At 42.3% G+C, this 14,716-nt stretch overlaps 1 protein-coding gene across 3 annotated transcripts in view; it reads right to left on the bottom strand.

Annotated features, from left to right (window-relative positions):
• PRKCB (protein kinase C beta) overlaps window positions 1-14,716 on the bottom strand; it is a 345,649-nt gene that overhangs the window by 25,513 nt on the left and 305,420 nt on the right. For all 3 annotated transcript variants that reach the window (XR_008392698.1, XM_053671475.1, XM_053671474.1), the window contains exons 12-16: window positions 13,843-13,905; window positions 11,900-12,038; window positions 6,183-6,263; window positions 5,785-5,892; window positions 1,145-1,285 (exon numbers count right to left, since the gene is read on the bottom strand). Coding sequence is in view for 2 of the 3 variants with exons in the window: in XM_053671475.1 (XP_053527450.1) it covers window positions 1,145-1,285; window positions 5,785-5,892; window positions 6,183-6,263; window positions 11,900-12,038; window positions 13,843-13,905 (532 nt within the window). In the remaining variant the exon portion in view is untranslated. The remainder of the gene's footprint in view (window positions 1-1,144; window positions 1,286-5,784; window positions 5,893-6,182; window positions 6,264-11,899; window positions 12,039-13,842; window positions 13,906-14,716) is intronic.

The following is a 14,716-nucleotide window of genomic DNA, read 5'->3' as shown; positions in this document are numbered from 1 at the left end:
AGATGTGCAGGACTGGGGAGATGAGAGAATTACCTGGGAGGTTTTCTTAAACTACCTGTCCTTTGCCTCAGGCATTCCTACGTGTCTCTGATGGGGTCCTGACCATCTGACTCCTGGCTCCATCACACACTGGCTGAGTGAATTGGGACTGAACACTCACGTTCTGCTAGCCTCCCTTTCCTCTTCCATTATAAACAGGTCATGGTGAGGACTACATGTGAATTGCTTATTACAATGTGTGGCCCATAGAGAGTGGCCAAGGAATTAATAATAGTAATAACTAATAATAAAAATTTGTATGGCTATCATGCTTATTTTCTTCACATCCAAGACTCTTACAACTTCAGGCTTCTATGACAGTATTTAGATTTACTTTTCAGCTTCAGTGGGCAGTTTTACAACCCATAATAAAGTCACCAGTTCTCTGTTCTGCTTATCTAATGAAGAAATATCCTCCCAGCATATTCACTGATCTGATGAATTCAGATGCTGACAAGTATTCTCTTCCAAGTTTTGGAGGACAGAACACCTTCATGTGTGGGCAGCGGTGGGAATATGAGATTTTCCTTCCTATGTTATAACAGTTACCTCAGCATCATAGCTACACGCAGAGCCTCCAGCAGGTCTGTGAGCACTTTGGCTTCTGCTTCATTTTCTTTCCCGTTAGTAGGGAGCCGCTTATTTACTGACTAAGACACAGTGTGTGTTTCAGAATTAAATTTAAATACTGTTGAAATAAAAAACATGACCTTTTCAATGTTAGTATGAAGAGAAAATGACACCGTTGAACCAAGGAAAAACGGAGGCAAAATTAGATTCTTTACCATTCATTGTCTGAATGTGGACTTGAGTGCTGCTCACCAAAGAACCACTCCACCAGCAAAAAAAGCCACAGGCAAAGAAAGTTACAGTAACTGAATTGATGAGACAAACTCAATATTCATCATCTTTCCCACATGAGTAGAGGCTAGACTGCATGAATGGAAGTGTCCATTTTTACCAGTGACTTGGTACAGACATGTGAGCAGTCCAAGTGGCCAGGTCTGCCTGCCCCTCTGAGCGCAGAGTGTGCGCTCACCTGGACCAGATCAGGAACCAGCATGTGGGGTCTGTGTGCCCAGCAGGCAGGGCACGGCCTACTTACAGATTTCGGCTTATATGGAGGCTGGATCTCTTTGCGTTCAAGTTTCTCCCAATCAATGTACCGGAAGAATGCATGCTCTTTGATGTCACGTTCACCTTCAGGTCCACAACCCAGACGTTTGCCTGGGTGTTTGGTCATCAGCTTTGAGAGAAAGAGAAACATTCAATTTCATGAACTTCAGAAGGGGACACTTGAGTGACTGAAGTGATTCCTCTAATGAATTAGGGAAGAAAGCACATTAAAAAGTCCCCAGTAAAACTAATACAGAATAATATTACATGTAAGTTACAACTGGAAAAAAAAGAACCCCAACTAATTTTATTTTTTGCTTTTCATCCTAGCAATAATTTCCTGGCCAGGGCTTTCTAATAGGGGGATCCGACAATAGCACCTACAGCTACTCATCCCAGAGCAAGATCCCTGAGCTTAATCAAGCTCTGAACTTCAAGTTAGAAATGTCACATGATGAATTTTGGCTTAAGAATTTGTTTCATGCAATTACTGCTGCACTTAATGAGAACAGTTTCAATATCTTCAAATTGCCCTCCCACCACAAGAAAATTGGAGTTGAACCAAGGCAAAGGACACATTCATTCAGATAATATTTGCACTTCTCAGTAAAGCCCTTGTGAAAATGACAAAACAGAAAAAAACTATTACTGAAATGGACGGACCCAAGTTTCAAGTAATTACTTTCTGAAAACTCATTAAGTAGTCAAAACCTAGTCCAGCTCATTCCCCTTGCATCACACATTACACTACATTCTGTTAAGGTTTCTTTGGTGTTCCATTTAAATTACTTAATTATCAAAACCTTCCATCTTTGGGTCTCTGAGCCAATGCTAAATAACAAAATGAATAGAAGCTCCAAGATGAAACCAGACAGGCTTCCTATTATAAATGAATCCAAAGCAGCTTACGACTTCAGCCAATGTACAACATGAAAATGAAAGAGCAATGATTTGAAAAAAATACTAATGAAAGGGCATCTAAACTCAAAACAAAAATGATTGGAACATATAAGTCCAAAAAGCTTCCCAGAATTGAGCAGACACCAAGTGGCCGTGATGTCAGAACCCGTAGATTTTGCCCAGGATTTGCTGGTTATGGGAAAGGGAGGAACCCAGCAAGTCACGCCTGCTCTGCTGGACATTCAGCTACACTGATTCCTGCTTACAAAACAATTTTCCATCAGAAACTACCCTCCTGATCTCCATATGCACATAATTGCCATATGTGCTTTATCTTTCAGGGGGAAGATAACTGGGCACTTAACATTTTAAGCTAACTCTTTATTTACATGCATGATCTTACCTGATTCTGACAATAACCCCATGAGTTATATATATCATTTTTCCATTTAAATGACAAGGCAGTTAACACAGAGGTTGAGCAATTAGCAAGGACTCAGAGATAGTAAAAGGTAGAGATTGGATCCCACCATTGCCTAACTCCAAAACTTGGGCTTTTAAGAAAAATGGAAGAATTCTTCATGTGTGGTTTCCCCTGAGATATGTGTGGCTTGGTTTGGTCAGGAAGGGCCTATGGAGAGTGAGAAAATTGAGCCAAGCTTTGATATTTGTTAGGATCAGGATGGAGGAAAGAAAGGTCTTTGAAATCATGGCTACTAGTACTATTACTAACAATAGTATCAGTAATGGTTCCATTCACTGAGAAGGCTCTGTGCCAAAGGCTTCCCAGCCCCACCCATTATACTTTCACCATCAAAACAACACTTTGAGGTCTTAGCAGCTATTATCCTCATCTTCCAGACAGAAAAAATTGGGTCCAGTTAAGTAGTAATTTGTCCACATCACACAGATAAGTCACAGATCTGTGACTTGAACAGATGTGCCTTGGACCCAATGCTTTGCAGCTCTGTCTTACACGGTCTCTGCTTGTTTTCATGTAGATGTGTGGCCAAATTGGGCTTCTGTCTTCTCAATGTTTGTTCAAAGTGGGAGTGGCAATCTGAGCAAAGATAAACTGATTTTTTCTTTGATAGAAAATAATAGTGGATACAGAAAGAGCATTTTCATTAGAATTGAGACTGCATCCAAAAGCCTTGCTTAATTTTCATCTAAGTAGGAGGATGTCAAGCACAGAAAAGCCACTACAGTAATGACCCACACTAACAGGAGGCTCTGTCCAGTTCCTGCACTCCTGCCATGTGCCTGAAACTCTGCAGACAGCTGGATTTAATCAGTAGTTCCCATCTCTGATAGCCTCCTAGACAAATCCCCTGGGGCCTGATGATCAGCAGGAAGCATTTGGCTGTTCACGTTCACATCACCCCTTCTTTGGAGGCTCAGCCTTGAAGAAAGAACTCACACTGGACTCAGCCCATTAAACTCAGAAAGGTCCCCAAACCCAGTAGTTGAAAAGTCACCCCAGTTAAGCCTGAAGGTTATGGGTCCTGAGTTAATAGAAATCTGCTCTATTAGGGAAACTGATAATTAGAGCTGAAGCTGAATGTAGCTGACCTGGAAAATCCTCTCGCCTCCATGACCCACTTAGAATCCCCAGCTGTCCAGGCCAGGCAGAGTTGTGATGGGGAAGGTCTTGAGAGTGTATTGAGCACTTACTATGTGCCAACACCACTCAAGAAGCTTTCTCTTATGTGACGTCATTTAAAACTTTCAAAAGCTCTGTTCAATAAATACTAAGAAATAAAATCCCAGAGATGCAAAGTTAACTTGATTGAGACTATGCACCTAGAAAGCTGAAGGTTGAGATTTGCAAAGGGGCTCTTGATCTCCAAAATCCCCCACTTACAAAATTCCTATCATTGGGGCGCAAACTCAAGTGCCAAGAGGAGTCTGGCATGTAGCATAGTAGTGCCAGAATTAGTAACAGTAACAACAAAGCTAAAGGGTTTGGAGGAAGAGCACCGGGCTCTATTCTAAGTGATTCACACACATGAACTCCTTTAATCACCAAGAACCCTATGTGTAGTTCTATCATTAGCCTTGATCTACAGATGAGGTCAAACTATTTCCTTGTGTCAAAGGGCTTATAATGCTGGGATCAGGATTTGAAACCAGATGAAATTGGGTCACATGGGGATTTTTACAAATTTGAGAGGGCACACTCCATCTAAAGGGGGCACTGGCTCCCATTTCAGCTGATGTGCTTTGCAGGAATGTCAGGCTCACCATGGCAACATTGCATTTTTTAAGACACTGGAAAGCCGAATGTTTACAGGACATCCCTGATTTTTAAATATTGGCAATCACTAAACAAACTAAAACATCAGTAGGTGGCATCCTCCCTGCCCCTCCCTACCATAAAATCTATAGGGGTCTGCACCAGCCTCATCCTGTGCCCTCTTTTCTACAAGCCTCACTTAAGCTTCTAATGAACCTATAGGTCTCAATCCTCTGCCCCTGCCTCATAACTTCACAGAAAATATTTTTAGCCAATTCACTTTAAGATGTTAGAAATTGAGACTAATCCCTAGAGATATTTGTATATTAATCTAGGCAGCTTAAACACCCAGCTTAGGTGTATCACTAAGAGTGGGCATTGCGCAGGTGTGACAAGGTGTATCTAGACTTATCAAGGTGGTGAGAGGCTGGCTCAAACCACCCAAGTGTTCCAGCATTCTGTCACCAGGGCAGCTCACATGGGACCTGTGAGTGGTCACTCAGGAAAAGCAGGGTTGGGGTGGGCAATGGGGAATCTGCAAACACCCCAGGATCTAGGACTGGCAGGTCTGCTTCATTCAGACACACAGGTGGGAAGCCACTAGAAGGCACAGCCACACTCTGACCTTGAGAACATGCCTTGAAAACAGTGGCATTTCTGGGCTTTATTCTCCAAGGCCTCATAGTGTTGCTTTCACACTTGTCACAGGTGGAAAGTTACCACACTTGGATAATATGTTTAAAGGCATATAGTTTTCAAGCCACATGGGGCCCTTTGCAAAATACAAAAGCACATCAGGTCAGCCCAATGGCACTGAAGGTGAGGCCCACTCATGTCCAGGAACTCACCCGGGTCACTGTGAGCACATGTTGGCCTAGCACCACCAGATGCACAACAAACAATCTCTACCCCAAAACAGGTGTCCTGCCTCCTTCACAAGTGTGATTTACATAAGCCACATGTGTACAAGTATGCGCTCTCTCTGCTGTTTAGGTGTTGAGTAGGGGGCAGGTGGAGAGTTAGGGTGACTGAATTTGGATCAGCTTATTTAGAGAATCCTTCAAAAGTGTATTTTCTTCAAACAAAAGCCACATGCTCTTAGAATTAACCACACACATGCAGCAGTCCCAGGCACGACTGTGGATTCATGCTGCAGACCTCTCTTGTCTTCCCACATGATCCAGCTCTTCTGCTGGATCTCTGTGCTTCCTGGCTCATTCATTCCAGGCAGCATTCCCTACACTGGGCCAGACGCTGGATCACAGCCAACAGCAAGATGCAGTTACAGGCAGGCCTCTATAGCACTGTTGTGCAAATGAGAAAATGTGCTGTTTCCTCAGGAAGGCAGGTCTGAGCCAGGGCTTGGGGTTGCCAAGTGGGGTGGGAGTTGGAGCTTGGTCTCTGTTCCTCCCAGGTGGGGCATTCTAGTGCAGGGAACAATCTGCACCCTGGCTGTGGAGGTCCTGGCCCAAAGCTCTCAGGAACTCACTCACCCCTTTGCAGATGGCCACTGCTTCCTTGGACATGGACTTAGGATAAGCCACATTGTGTTCCATGATGGACTGGAAGAGTTCATCCTCATCCTCCCCTTCAAAGGGTGCCTGTGGGACAGAAGACAGGGTGTGAGGAGGAAGATTCCTACCTGAACCTCCCCAACCATCTCAAACCAGCAGGCTTTCCTCCCTGGGGCCCCCAGGGAGGCTGCACTCCAAGGCTGTCAGCAAGAATATGAGGAAAAACAGCCAATAGGCTGGGGTCATGATACAAGGCCATGGAAGTCAGAGACATTCTGATTTATGAATGGGTATCAAGCTGACACTTTCTTCTAAAGAAACCACACAGATGGGGTGGAGGGAGGACTTTTCCTACAAATCACTTAAAATTCAATTACCTGACCAGCCAGCATTTCATACAGCAGGACTCCAAATGCCCACCAGTCCACTGACTTCCCATAGGGCTGATAAGCAATTATCTGGAAGACAGAAGGCAGTCCATCAGGGAAGCATGCAGGTTTCCTTCACAGCTGAAGACTGAAGGTGCTCCTCCACAGTGAGAGTAACCATTGCCGGGGGCAGGGTGAGGGAGAGGTCTTCCTCTGCCTGTCACCTGCCTACTTTGAAAGATTGAATTGACTGTCACTATGCCAGACGCAGGCCACTGTCTAAAACAGAGAACAGGGAACCTGGCGTCTACCTGAGCTGTTTCTTCACCCTTAGAAAGATGGATATTCCTTTCATAGGCACCTGCAGATGGGGAAAACATCTGTGTCTTTTGGAGTCACTTAGTATGGTGTATTATTTTTAATTTTAATACAGTGAGTGTGACCTTTTAAGAAGAAAAACTGTCTTTGTTTCTCATTATGAAAGTAATAACATTTATAAAACAATGTTAATATATTTATCACTACAGAACTGTATATTTAGAAATGGTTAAGATAATAAATTTTATGTTTTTATTTACCCAAATTTTAAAAATTAAGTAAAAAATGTAATAGCATTTATTAATATTTTACTATTTATTTTAAAATATAGATAAGAGAATACAATTAAAACCACCCATAATCCTTAATCAAGAGAAAAATTATGATTAATATTTAATCTATTTTCTTCCAGATTCTTTACTATTAACACATATTAAGCTCTGTATATACGTATATGTTTCATATAAATATAAACATTTTAATCTGTGGAATAAATTTATTCACTTAAAATTTTCATGTTAATATTCGTATGTCAACATAATCAAATTTACCTTAATATAACATTCCACAGAATGACTACCCAAAATCTATTTTATCAATTCCCAATTGATTAGATTTCTCTGATGCTACAATATAAATGCTTCCATAGACGTTTTGACATTTGACTAATTATTTTCTGAAGATCAATTCCTAGGCTGGAAGACAGTGTGGAAGGCAACATCCTTCCTTTCCCTGATAGCCTTCCTGTTTCACAGAACTGTATTCCATGTTTCCATGTGCAACTTTTTAAGTGTACAAATAAAGTGACACATTTTCCCCCAAGATAAACAAATAAATACCTAGAAGTAGAATTGGGGGGTCAATTGACATATACAGTTTTCTTTATTTTTACATTTCTTTCTTTCAGTATATTTTATTGATTATGCTATTACAGTTGCCCCATTTCCCCCTCTTTATTCACCTCTACCCTGCACCCTCCCCACTGCAACCAGCATTCCTCACCCTTTGTTCATGTCCATGAGTCATACATATAAGTTTTTTGGCTTCTCCATGTCCTGTACTATTCTTAACCTCCCTCTATTTTGTACCTACCATTTTGCTTCTTATTCCCTGTACCTTTTCCCCCATTCTCTTCCAAACCTTCCCTGCTGACAACCTTCCACAAGATCTCCATTTCTGCGATTCTGTTCCTGTTCTAGTTGTTTGCTTAGTTTGTTTGGTTTTTTTAGGTTCAGTTGTTGATAGTTGTGAGTTTGTTATTTCACTATTCATAATTTTGATCATCTTATTTTTCTTAGATAAGTCCCTTTAACATTTCATACAATAAGGGCTTGGTGATGATGAACTCCTTTAACTTAACCTTATCTGGGAAACACTTTATCTGCCTTTCCATTCTAAATGAGAGCTTTGCTGGATAGAACAATCTTGGATGTGGATCCTTGCCTTTCATGAGTTGGAATACTTCTTTCCAGTCCCTTCTTGCCTGCAAGATCTCTTTTAAGAAATCAGCTGACAGTCTATGGGAACTCCTCTGTAGGTAATTGTCTCCTTTTCTCTTGCTGCTTTTGAGGTTCTCTCCTGATCTTTAATTTTGGCTAATATAATTATGATGTGCCTTAGTGTGTTCCTCCTTGGTTCCAACTTCTTTGGGACTCTCTGAGCTTCCTGGATTTCCTGGAAGTCTATTTCTTTTCCCAGATTAGGGAAGTCCTCCTTCATTATTATCTCAAATAAGTTCCCAATATCTTCTTCTTCCTCTTCTCCTTCTGGCACTCCTATGATTTGGATTTAGAACATTTAAAGTTGTCCCGGAGGTTACTAAGCCTCTCTTTATTTTTTTGAATTCTTGTTTCTTCATTCTGCTCTGGTTGAATGTTTGTTTCTTCCTTGTGCTCCAAACCATTGATTTGAGTTCCAGTTTCCTTCCTGTCACAGCTATTCCCTGTACATTTTCCTTTAATTCACTTGCATAGCCTTCACTTTTTCCTCTCTTTTACTACACCATATTCAACCATTTCTGTGAGCATCCTGACGACCAGTGTTTTGAACTGTGCATCTGATAGGTTGGCTATCTCTTCATCGCTTAGTCATGTTTTTTCTGGGGCTTTGATCCGTTCTTTCATTTGGGCCATATTTCTTTGTCTCCTCATAGCTATTACATTATAAGGGGCATAGTCTTAGTTATTCACCAGGGCAGGGCAACCTCCATTGCTGCTGTTGTGGTGCTATATGTGGGAGAGGGGTCGCAGAGAGAACAATGGCATTTGCTCAGCTCCCAGGGGGCTTTCAGTCACTTCCCCCGCTACCTATAAGCAAATTGGGCCCTTCTGGTGCTGAATCCCAGGTGGGTGCATTTGTGTACATTCTAGGACCCTGTGGGTGTCTCCAATGAACTCTTCTTTTAGGCTGGGAGTTTCTCCTGACACTGCAACCCCCATAGAATTTTACAGCCAGAGGTTTTGAGGCTTTATTTCTGCACACTGGAAACCTGGGTTTCGTGGTCTGTCTTGCTCCCCAGTTGTTCCTCCTGGTTAATGTGAGACTGACTGGTCTGCAAGCCGCAGGTTTGTCCTCCCCAGTCCATCAGCTGCCACTTTACCCACCAGGTGCTGTAGTTGCCACCTTGCTGTGCACGCTGGCTGCCCATCTCTGCCCCTCCTACGAGTCTGAATGAATGTTTCTTCTTTAATTCCTTGGTTGTTGGACCTCCATACAGTTCAATTTTCTGGCAGTTCTGGTTGTTTTTTGTTTTTAAATTTGGGGTTTTCCTTCTTTTGGTTTTGCGAGGAGGCAAACTGTATCTACCTACACCTCCATCTTGGCTGGAAGTCAGTTTTCAGATTTTTGATACTTATGACCAAATTTATAGGGCATGTCAAAATCTAGAGTAGCTGTGACCATCCATATTCCAGTATGTAGGATATAAAACTATGCATCAAAGGGGTTCAGAGGTGATACATCAAAGGTAAAAGGTCAAAGTCCCAACTTTGGATCCTGACTGCTACTTCACAGCTGTGTGACCTCGGAAGAAGAAACATAACTTCTTTAACTTTCAGTTTCTTCATCTACCAAACAAAGTTCACAATGATATCTATAATGTCACAGGATATGTGAGGATGGAAGAAAAATATGGGCCTCTCATATATTACATCCTCAAAATGTTTGCTATTACTAGAAAGTTCTTTAATTCAGTTATTGCTTATTTTATTGAGTAAATATGTCTGCACAAGCTTGGTCTGTTTATAAAATGGGATGTCCCACCTGAGGTTCTGCTCAGATCAGAAATGTCCTCTAAGGAGAATGAACCACCAGGAGGAAGCCTTTCTGTGAGGACACTCTCACTGTATCAGTATCTTCACTTCACTTCATACTGATCTTTCTGAGAATCTAACAACTTAATCCTGTTACAAAAGGAGAAGAGAACCTGAAGACGTGAAAGAAGGTGCCGGAGGTGATGGTTAGCTGATGGTGAAGCCGAACCTGCCCCTTACTCCATCAGTGGGCCAGAGAGGGGGCCCCTCGGACATGCTGGCATCACAACCCCCAGGTAACTGTTGAAAACCACAGACATTGGGCCCCACCCTGCAGAGAGTCAGACTCCATCCATCTAGGATGATGCCTACATTTTAAAAGCTCCTCAGGTGACTGTCAAGTGTAGCAAGAGAGCCAGAGATTATGGAACTCAAGGCAGTTTCAGGAAACATGTCTGATAATAAACCAGGGTAGGCCACATAAGGAAAATTCCATGGAGTCCTAAAAAGAATTAATTATTTTAAAGGGTGATTTTTTTTTTCCTGGCTGGTGTAGCTCAGTGGATTGAGATTCTGGATTCTGCGAATCAGACTATCGTGGTTCTATTCCCAGTCAGGGCACATGCCTGGGTTGCAGGCCAGTTCCCAGCAGGGGACACACAAGAGGCAACCATGCATTGATATTTCTCTCCCTATCTCCTTCCCTTCCCCTCTAAAGATAAATAAATAAAATCTTTAAAAAAATAAATAAAAATAAAGGGTGATTTTTTAAATGACTCCAGTATTATAATAAAAAATACATTTGCATTGTGAAAATTTTAGAGTATACAGATTGAGCTAGATTTCCCTTTACCATGCCTTTAACCCCAAAGGTAGCCAATGTTATAAAACGTGTAATCTTCCAGATTTTCCATGCTCTTACACACTCATGTACATACTCACAGGAAATGTATAGCAGTGTTCCGTGTACTGTTTAATTTTCCAAAAATGGTATCATGTTGCATTCATCAGTCTGACCTTGATTTTTTTCTCTTAACAATATGTCTTAAAGATCTTTTCATACCTACATATATATATAACTTACTCTTTTGAATCAATGTCAGTAGTATTTCATACTATAAATAGTTTCGTCTATTGCCCATTCCCTGACTGCTAGCTATTGTTCAAGTTAGTACATACAGATGTACTCTGAACTTCATAAAGACCACATATTATTTCCTAATAGAAATGTTGCATATTGGAGCTAACCATTCCTTTACTGATAGTCACTGAGGTTTTCTGCCAAAAATAGTGCTCTAGTGAAGAAAGGGTTTTGAATACACATCCTTCTACCTGTGTGTGTTTGTGTGTGTGTTTCCAGGAGCTACGTTCCAGAAGAGGACCTGCTTTGGTACAAGAGAATGCAGGTTTTAAATTTTGTGCTGAATTATTTAATTACATTAGGTCTCCTTTCACCATTGTTACCTATCAAGTGAAAGACAGTCAATGAAAGAAGAATTCCAGAATGTCCATTTCTAAGAGTCTGTGCTACACCCTTGGTTCCATTCCTTTAAAAAGTCTAGTAACAGACTTCACGGAAAGTAACCTATCTGGGCACCAATTCAGACAAAAAGGAAAACTATCCTCTGGCACAAATTTTTGTACCATGTGTTGGGGAAACTCATTTGGCAACTGACCATTTCCTTTAGGAAGGGAGGGGTTACTACAATTAAATCTTTACCCTTTCATTTGTATCTTCATCACCAGAAGAAAAATTCCGAGTCTACCAGGGTTCAGTACAACTACTGCATACCTTTTAGGATATACCCTGTGTCATATGTCAGCCCAGGGGACCTCTCTCTTTCTCTTTTCCCTCCTCTTAATAAACACTGCAATGTCACAATTAGGAGGTATCATCTGGCCATGAGCCACAGCAGCTTGACAAAAAATTTTATTGATATGTGATGGATGGTTCTTTTGAGTTTTATTTAAATTTTTCCCAAACCTTGATGTATTTTGGTCCTGAGCTTCTGGATGTGTGCTGAGTTAATCTGCAGGCACGATCTCAAAGGGATGACCTGGAGTATGGGAGGAGGACAGCCTGAGCTTTGCTTTATTGCAGCCACCTAGGGAGCAGGGGACATCGGTGCAATGGGCACTGGGATCCCGTTGGCTCACCTCAGGGGCGATGTAGTCTGGAGTGCCGCAGAACGTCTTGGTGGTCACCCCATCCCAGATGTTCTCCTTACACATGCCAAAATCAGCAATCTTGATGTGGCCCTCAGAATCTAGCATCACGTTGTCAAGTTTTAGGTCACTGTTGTGAACACAAGAATTTAGGGACTTAATAAATGTTATATATTTTAAGTCAACCACTCATTTTGTGCAAAACAGTGTGCTAGGTGTTGTTGGGGGACAGAAGTGAAAATAAGGCAGCCCTTCCCCTCCAATAGCTTATGACTTAGCAGGAAGATCAAGAAGGGTGCACAAACCTTTGTGTTTTTCTTTCTCTACAAAGCCAACTGTGCCAAATTTCTCATGAGGACATAGTGAGGCATCAGATCTGAGAAGAGAGGCCCACAGAATACTAAATGAAGGGCAGAGTGTCTGCAGAGGCTTCCTGTATCCAGTAGCACTTCACAAACTGATGTGTGTAAGCCCCCTTATCTTTTGCAGGAAGAGACATTTTTCACAGAATTATTTTTTTATATCAAGGAGAATAATGGAGGACAAAAACTAGTTGAGAGAACCCAAGTGCTCCAAGCTCTCCCAGGCCAGTTTCTAGGACATGTGCCAGGTAAAACCACTCTTCCTTCTGACCTTTACCCTCCATTATTAGGAGTAAAGGTGAGTGGGGCCTCTGCCTTCAGGATGAGAGATCATCCCTCCTCAACCAGATTTTTTATTACCACTCCAAAGAGTGAAAAAAAAGCCCCAGGACTCTGCAGGCTTCTGGCAAGGACCCCACCTTCCATCCCTCTGTCCCACCAGTACCCACAGACTTACCATTTTACCTGCCTTGAGACCACCAGGGCTGATCCCTTTATGCCTTGTAGTCCCACATCCTTTAGTTGCTTTAAAAGGTCCAGGACTCTGAGGCAACCCTAACTCTTCAGACCCTAATCCCATATTGTCTGCAGAATGACAGGCAACCCAGCACCACCCAGCACATACCAACCCTCCCCACTGCTTGATGTTTCTCCATAGCTCTTATCACTACTTGACAGATTACATCTTAATTTACGTATCTGTCTCCCACCACTACAAGTTCTACAAAGGCAGGTAACTTTGCCTATTTTTCTCACAGGTACCCCCACCACCTGAAACACTGCTTAGTACATAGTAGGCTTTTGATAAATGTTTGTCACATGAATGAATGAAATGGACTTCTGTGGCTCTTCAGGGCCTCTTAAACAAACTCCCACCTGTGCCAAGTGCCCTTTGGAAGCCCTGTGCCCTTGCCTGTGTCTTTCATAAAGCAAAGCAGCCCAGGCTGGCACTTTCTATGCTATTTGCATCCATGTGGTATAAGGAGAATTGCACACCCCAGACTCACTGACAAATAGCAGCCTCAGGCTCAACAGTCTACATTGCATGAAACATAAAATGGTATGACTCATACAGCTATGATCATATACTTGCTCCTCCAAAAATGAGCAAATGCCAAGTCCCAAACTTAATCCTGTCTTTCAGGGCAAGCTACTAGGAAATCCATTTGTAATTGTGGTTACACAGTAAAACAACACAATTTGTTTCATAATACTATGATCTATCATATTCTGATAGCCGGTATTCTTTGCTTGCTCCCCAAATGTGGGGTCCCTGGGCAAAAGAAAGAAGTGCTGGGCCCTACTGGTGAGCCTCCACCTATCACAGCAAATGGGCTCCATTTTGAGTCTCCAAACTATCCCTGGTGGCAGAGTCCATAGGGAGCATTATCACCACACACAGCAGCTGAACTCTGCCAGGGCAGTGGGCGATGCTGCCTGGTAGAACACATGCCCAAGTTAGCACTGGAGGATTCCTCCCCCACCACAGAGTCTAATTTTAAAAGCAGTTGAAGAAAGAGGCAGGGAAGGGAGGAGCAAAGGCAGATGAGGAGATGGAAAGTGCTCACATACCGGTAAATGATGCCCTTGCTCTGTAAGAAGAATAAGCCGATGGCAATTTCTGCAGCATAAAATCTGAAATTAAAAAAAAAAAAGGCCATGGAGAAATGCAAGGACACCATATGCTTGGCAACTCTCAGAATTCAATATAATATTGAACTGGGCAGAGGGCATCAATGTCCCACCATGGATGGTCAGCCACCCGTCTCATAAAACAAACTAGGGGAGTGTGGATGGATAAGCAGAGTTTAGAGAGCTATGAGGCTGCCTTATGAACAAATTGGGGTCATAAGACATTCAGCAATTATTTAGTGGAGAGGAGGTCATGGGATATGATGGACTAGATGGAGAATAATTGTTTCAGATTATACAAGGTTAAAATATCTTGGTAATAACAGCTACCATCTGCTGAAGGCTGGCCAAGTACCTAACATCATTTTAGGTTATTATCTGATATAATCCTAATAACAATTTTATGAGGTGGGTCCTACTATTATGACCCTGCTCCTTAAATGAGGAAACTGAGGCTTAGTGACATGAAATAACTTGGCCAAGTTATACAACTAATAAATGACCCAGCCAGGATGTAAAATCTCTTGCTGAAGGCCCAGGAAGCAAGAGGTTTGGAGGGAACCAGAAAGCCACAAAGGCTGGGCAGGGCTTTAGGCACTATGTGATGTGCTCTGATAATATACGTCATGTGCATGTGCACATGTGTGTGAATGAGCACGCATGCATGCATGCATGTGTATGCCTGTGTGTGCATGTGTGAGAATGCAAACCCTACCAGAATTCAGGGACAGGTGGGAGGATGGGGTAAGGCTGCAATGAACAGAAGCTTCTGGAATGACAGGATGGGGCTCTAGGTGAGTCCTAGGGACTTGCT

The sequence above is a fragment of the Artibeus jamaicensis genome, unplaced genomic scaffold, assembly GCF_021234435.1.
Source record: "Artibeus jamaicensis isolate MK-2021 breed Jamaican fruit bat unplaced genomic scaffold, CSHL_Jam_final contig_700, whole genome shotgun sequence".
Taxonomy (NCBI): Eukaryota; Metazoa; Chordata; class Mammalia; order Chiroptera; family Phyllostomidae; genus Artibeus; species Artibeus jamaicensis.
Note: the sequence above shows the minus strand (reverse complement) of the source record. Positions and strands in the feature narration are given on the sequence as shown.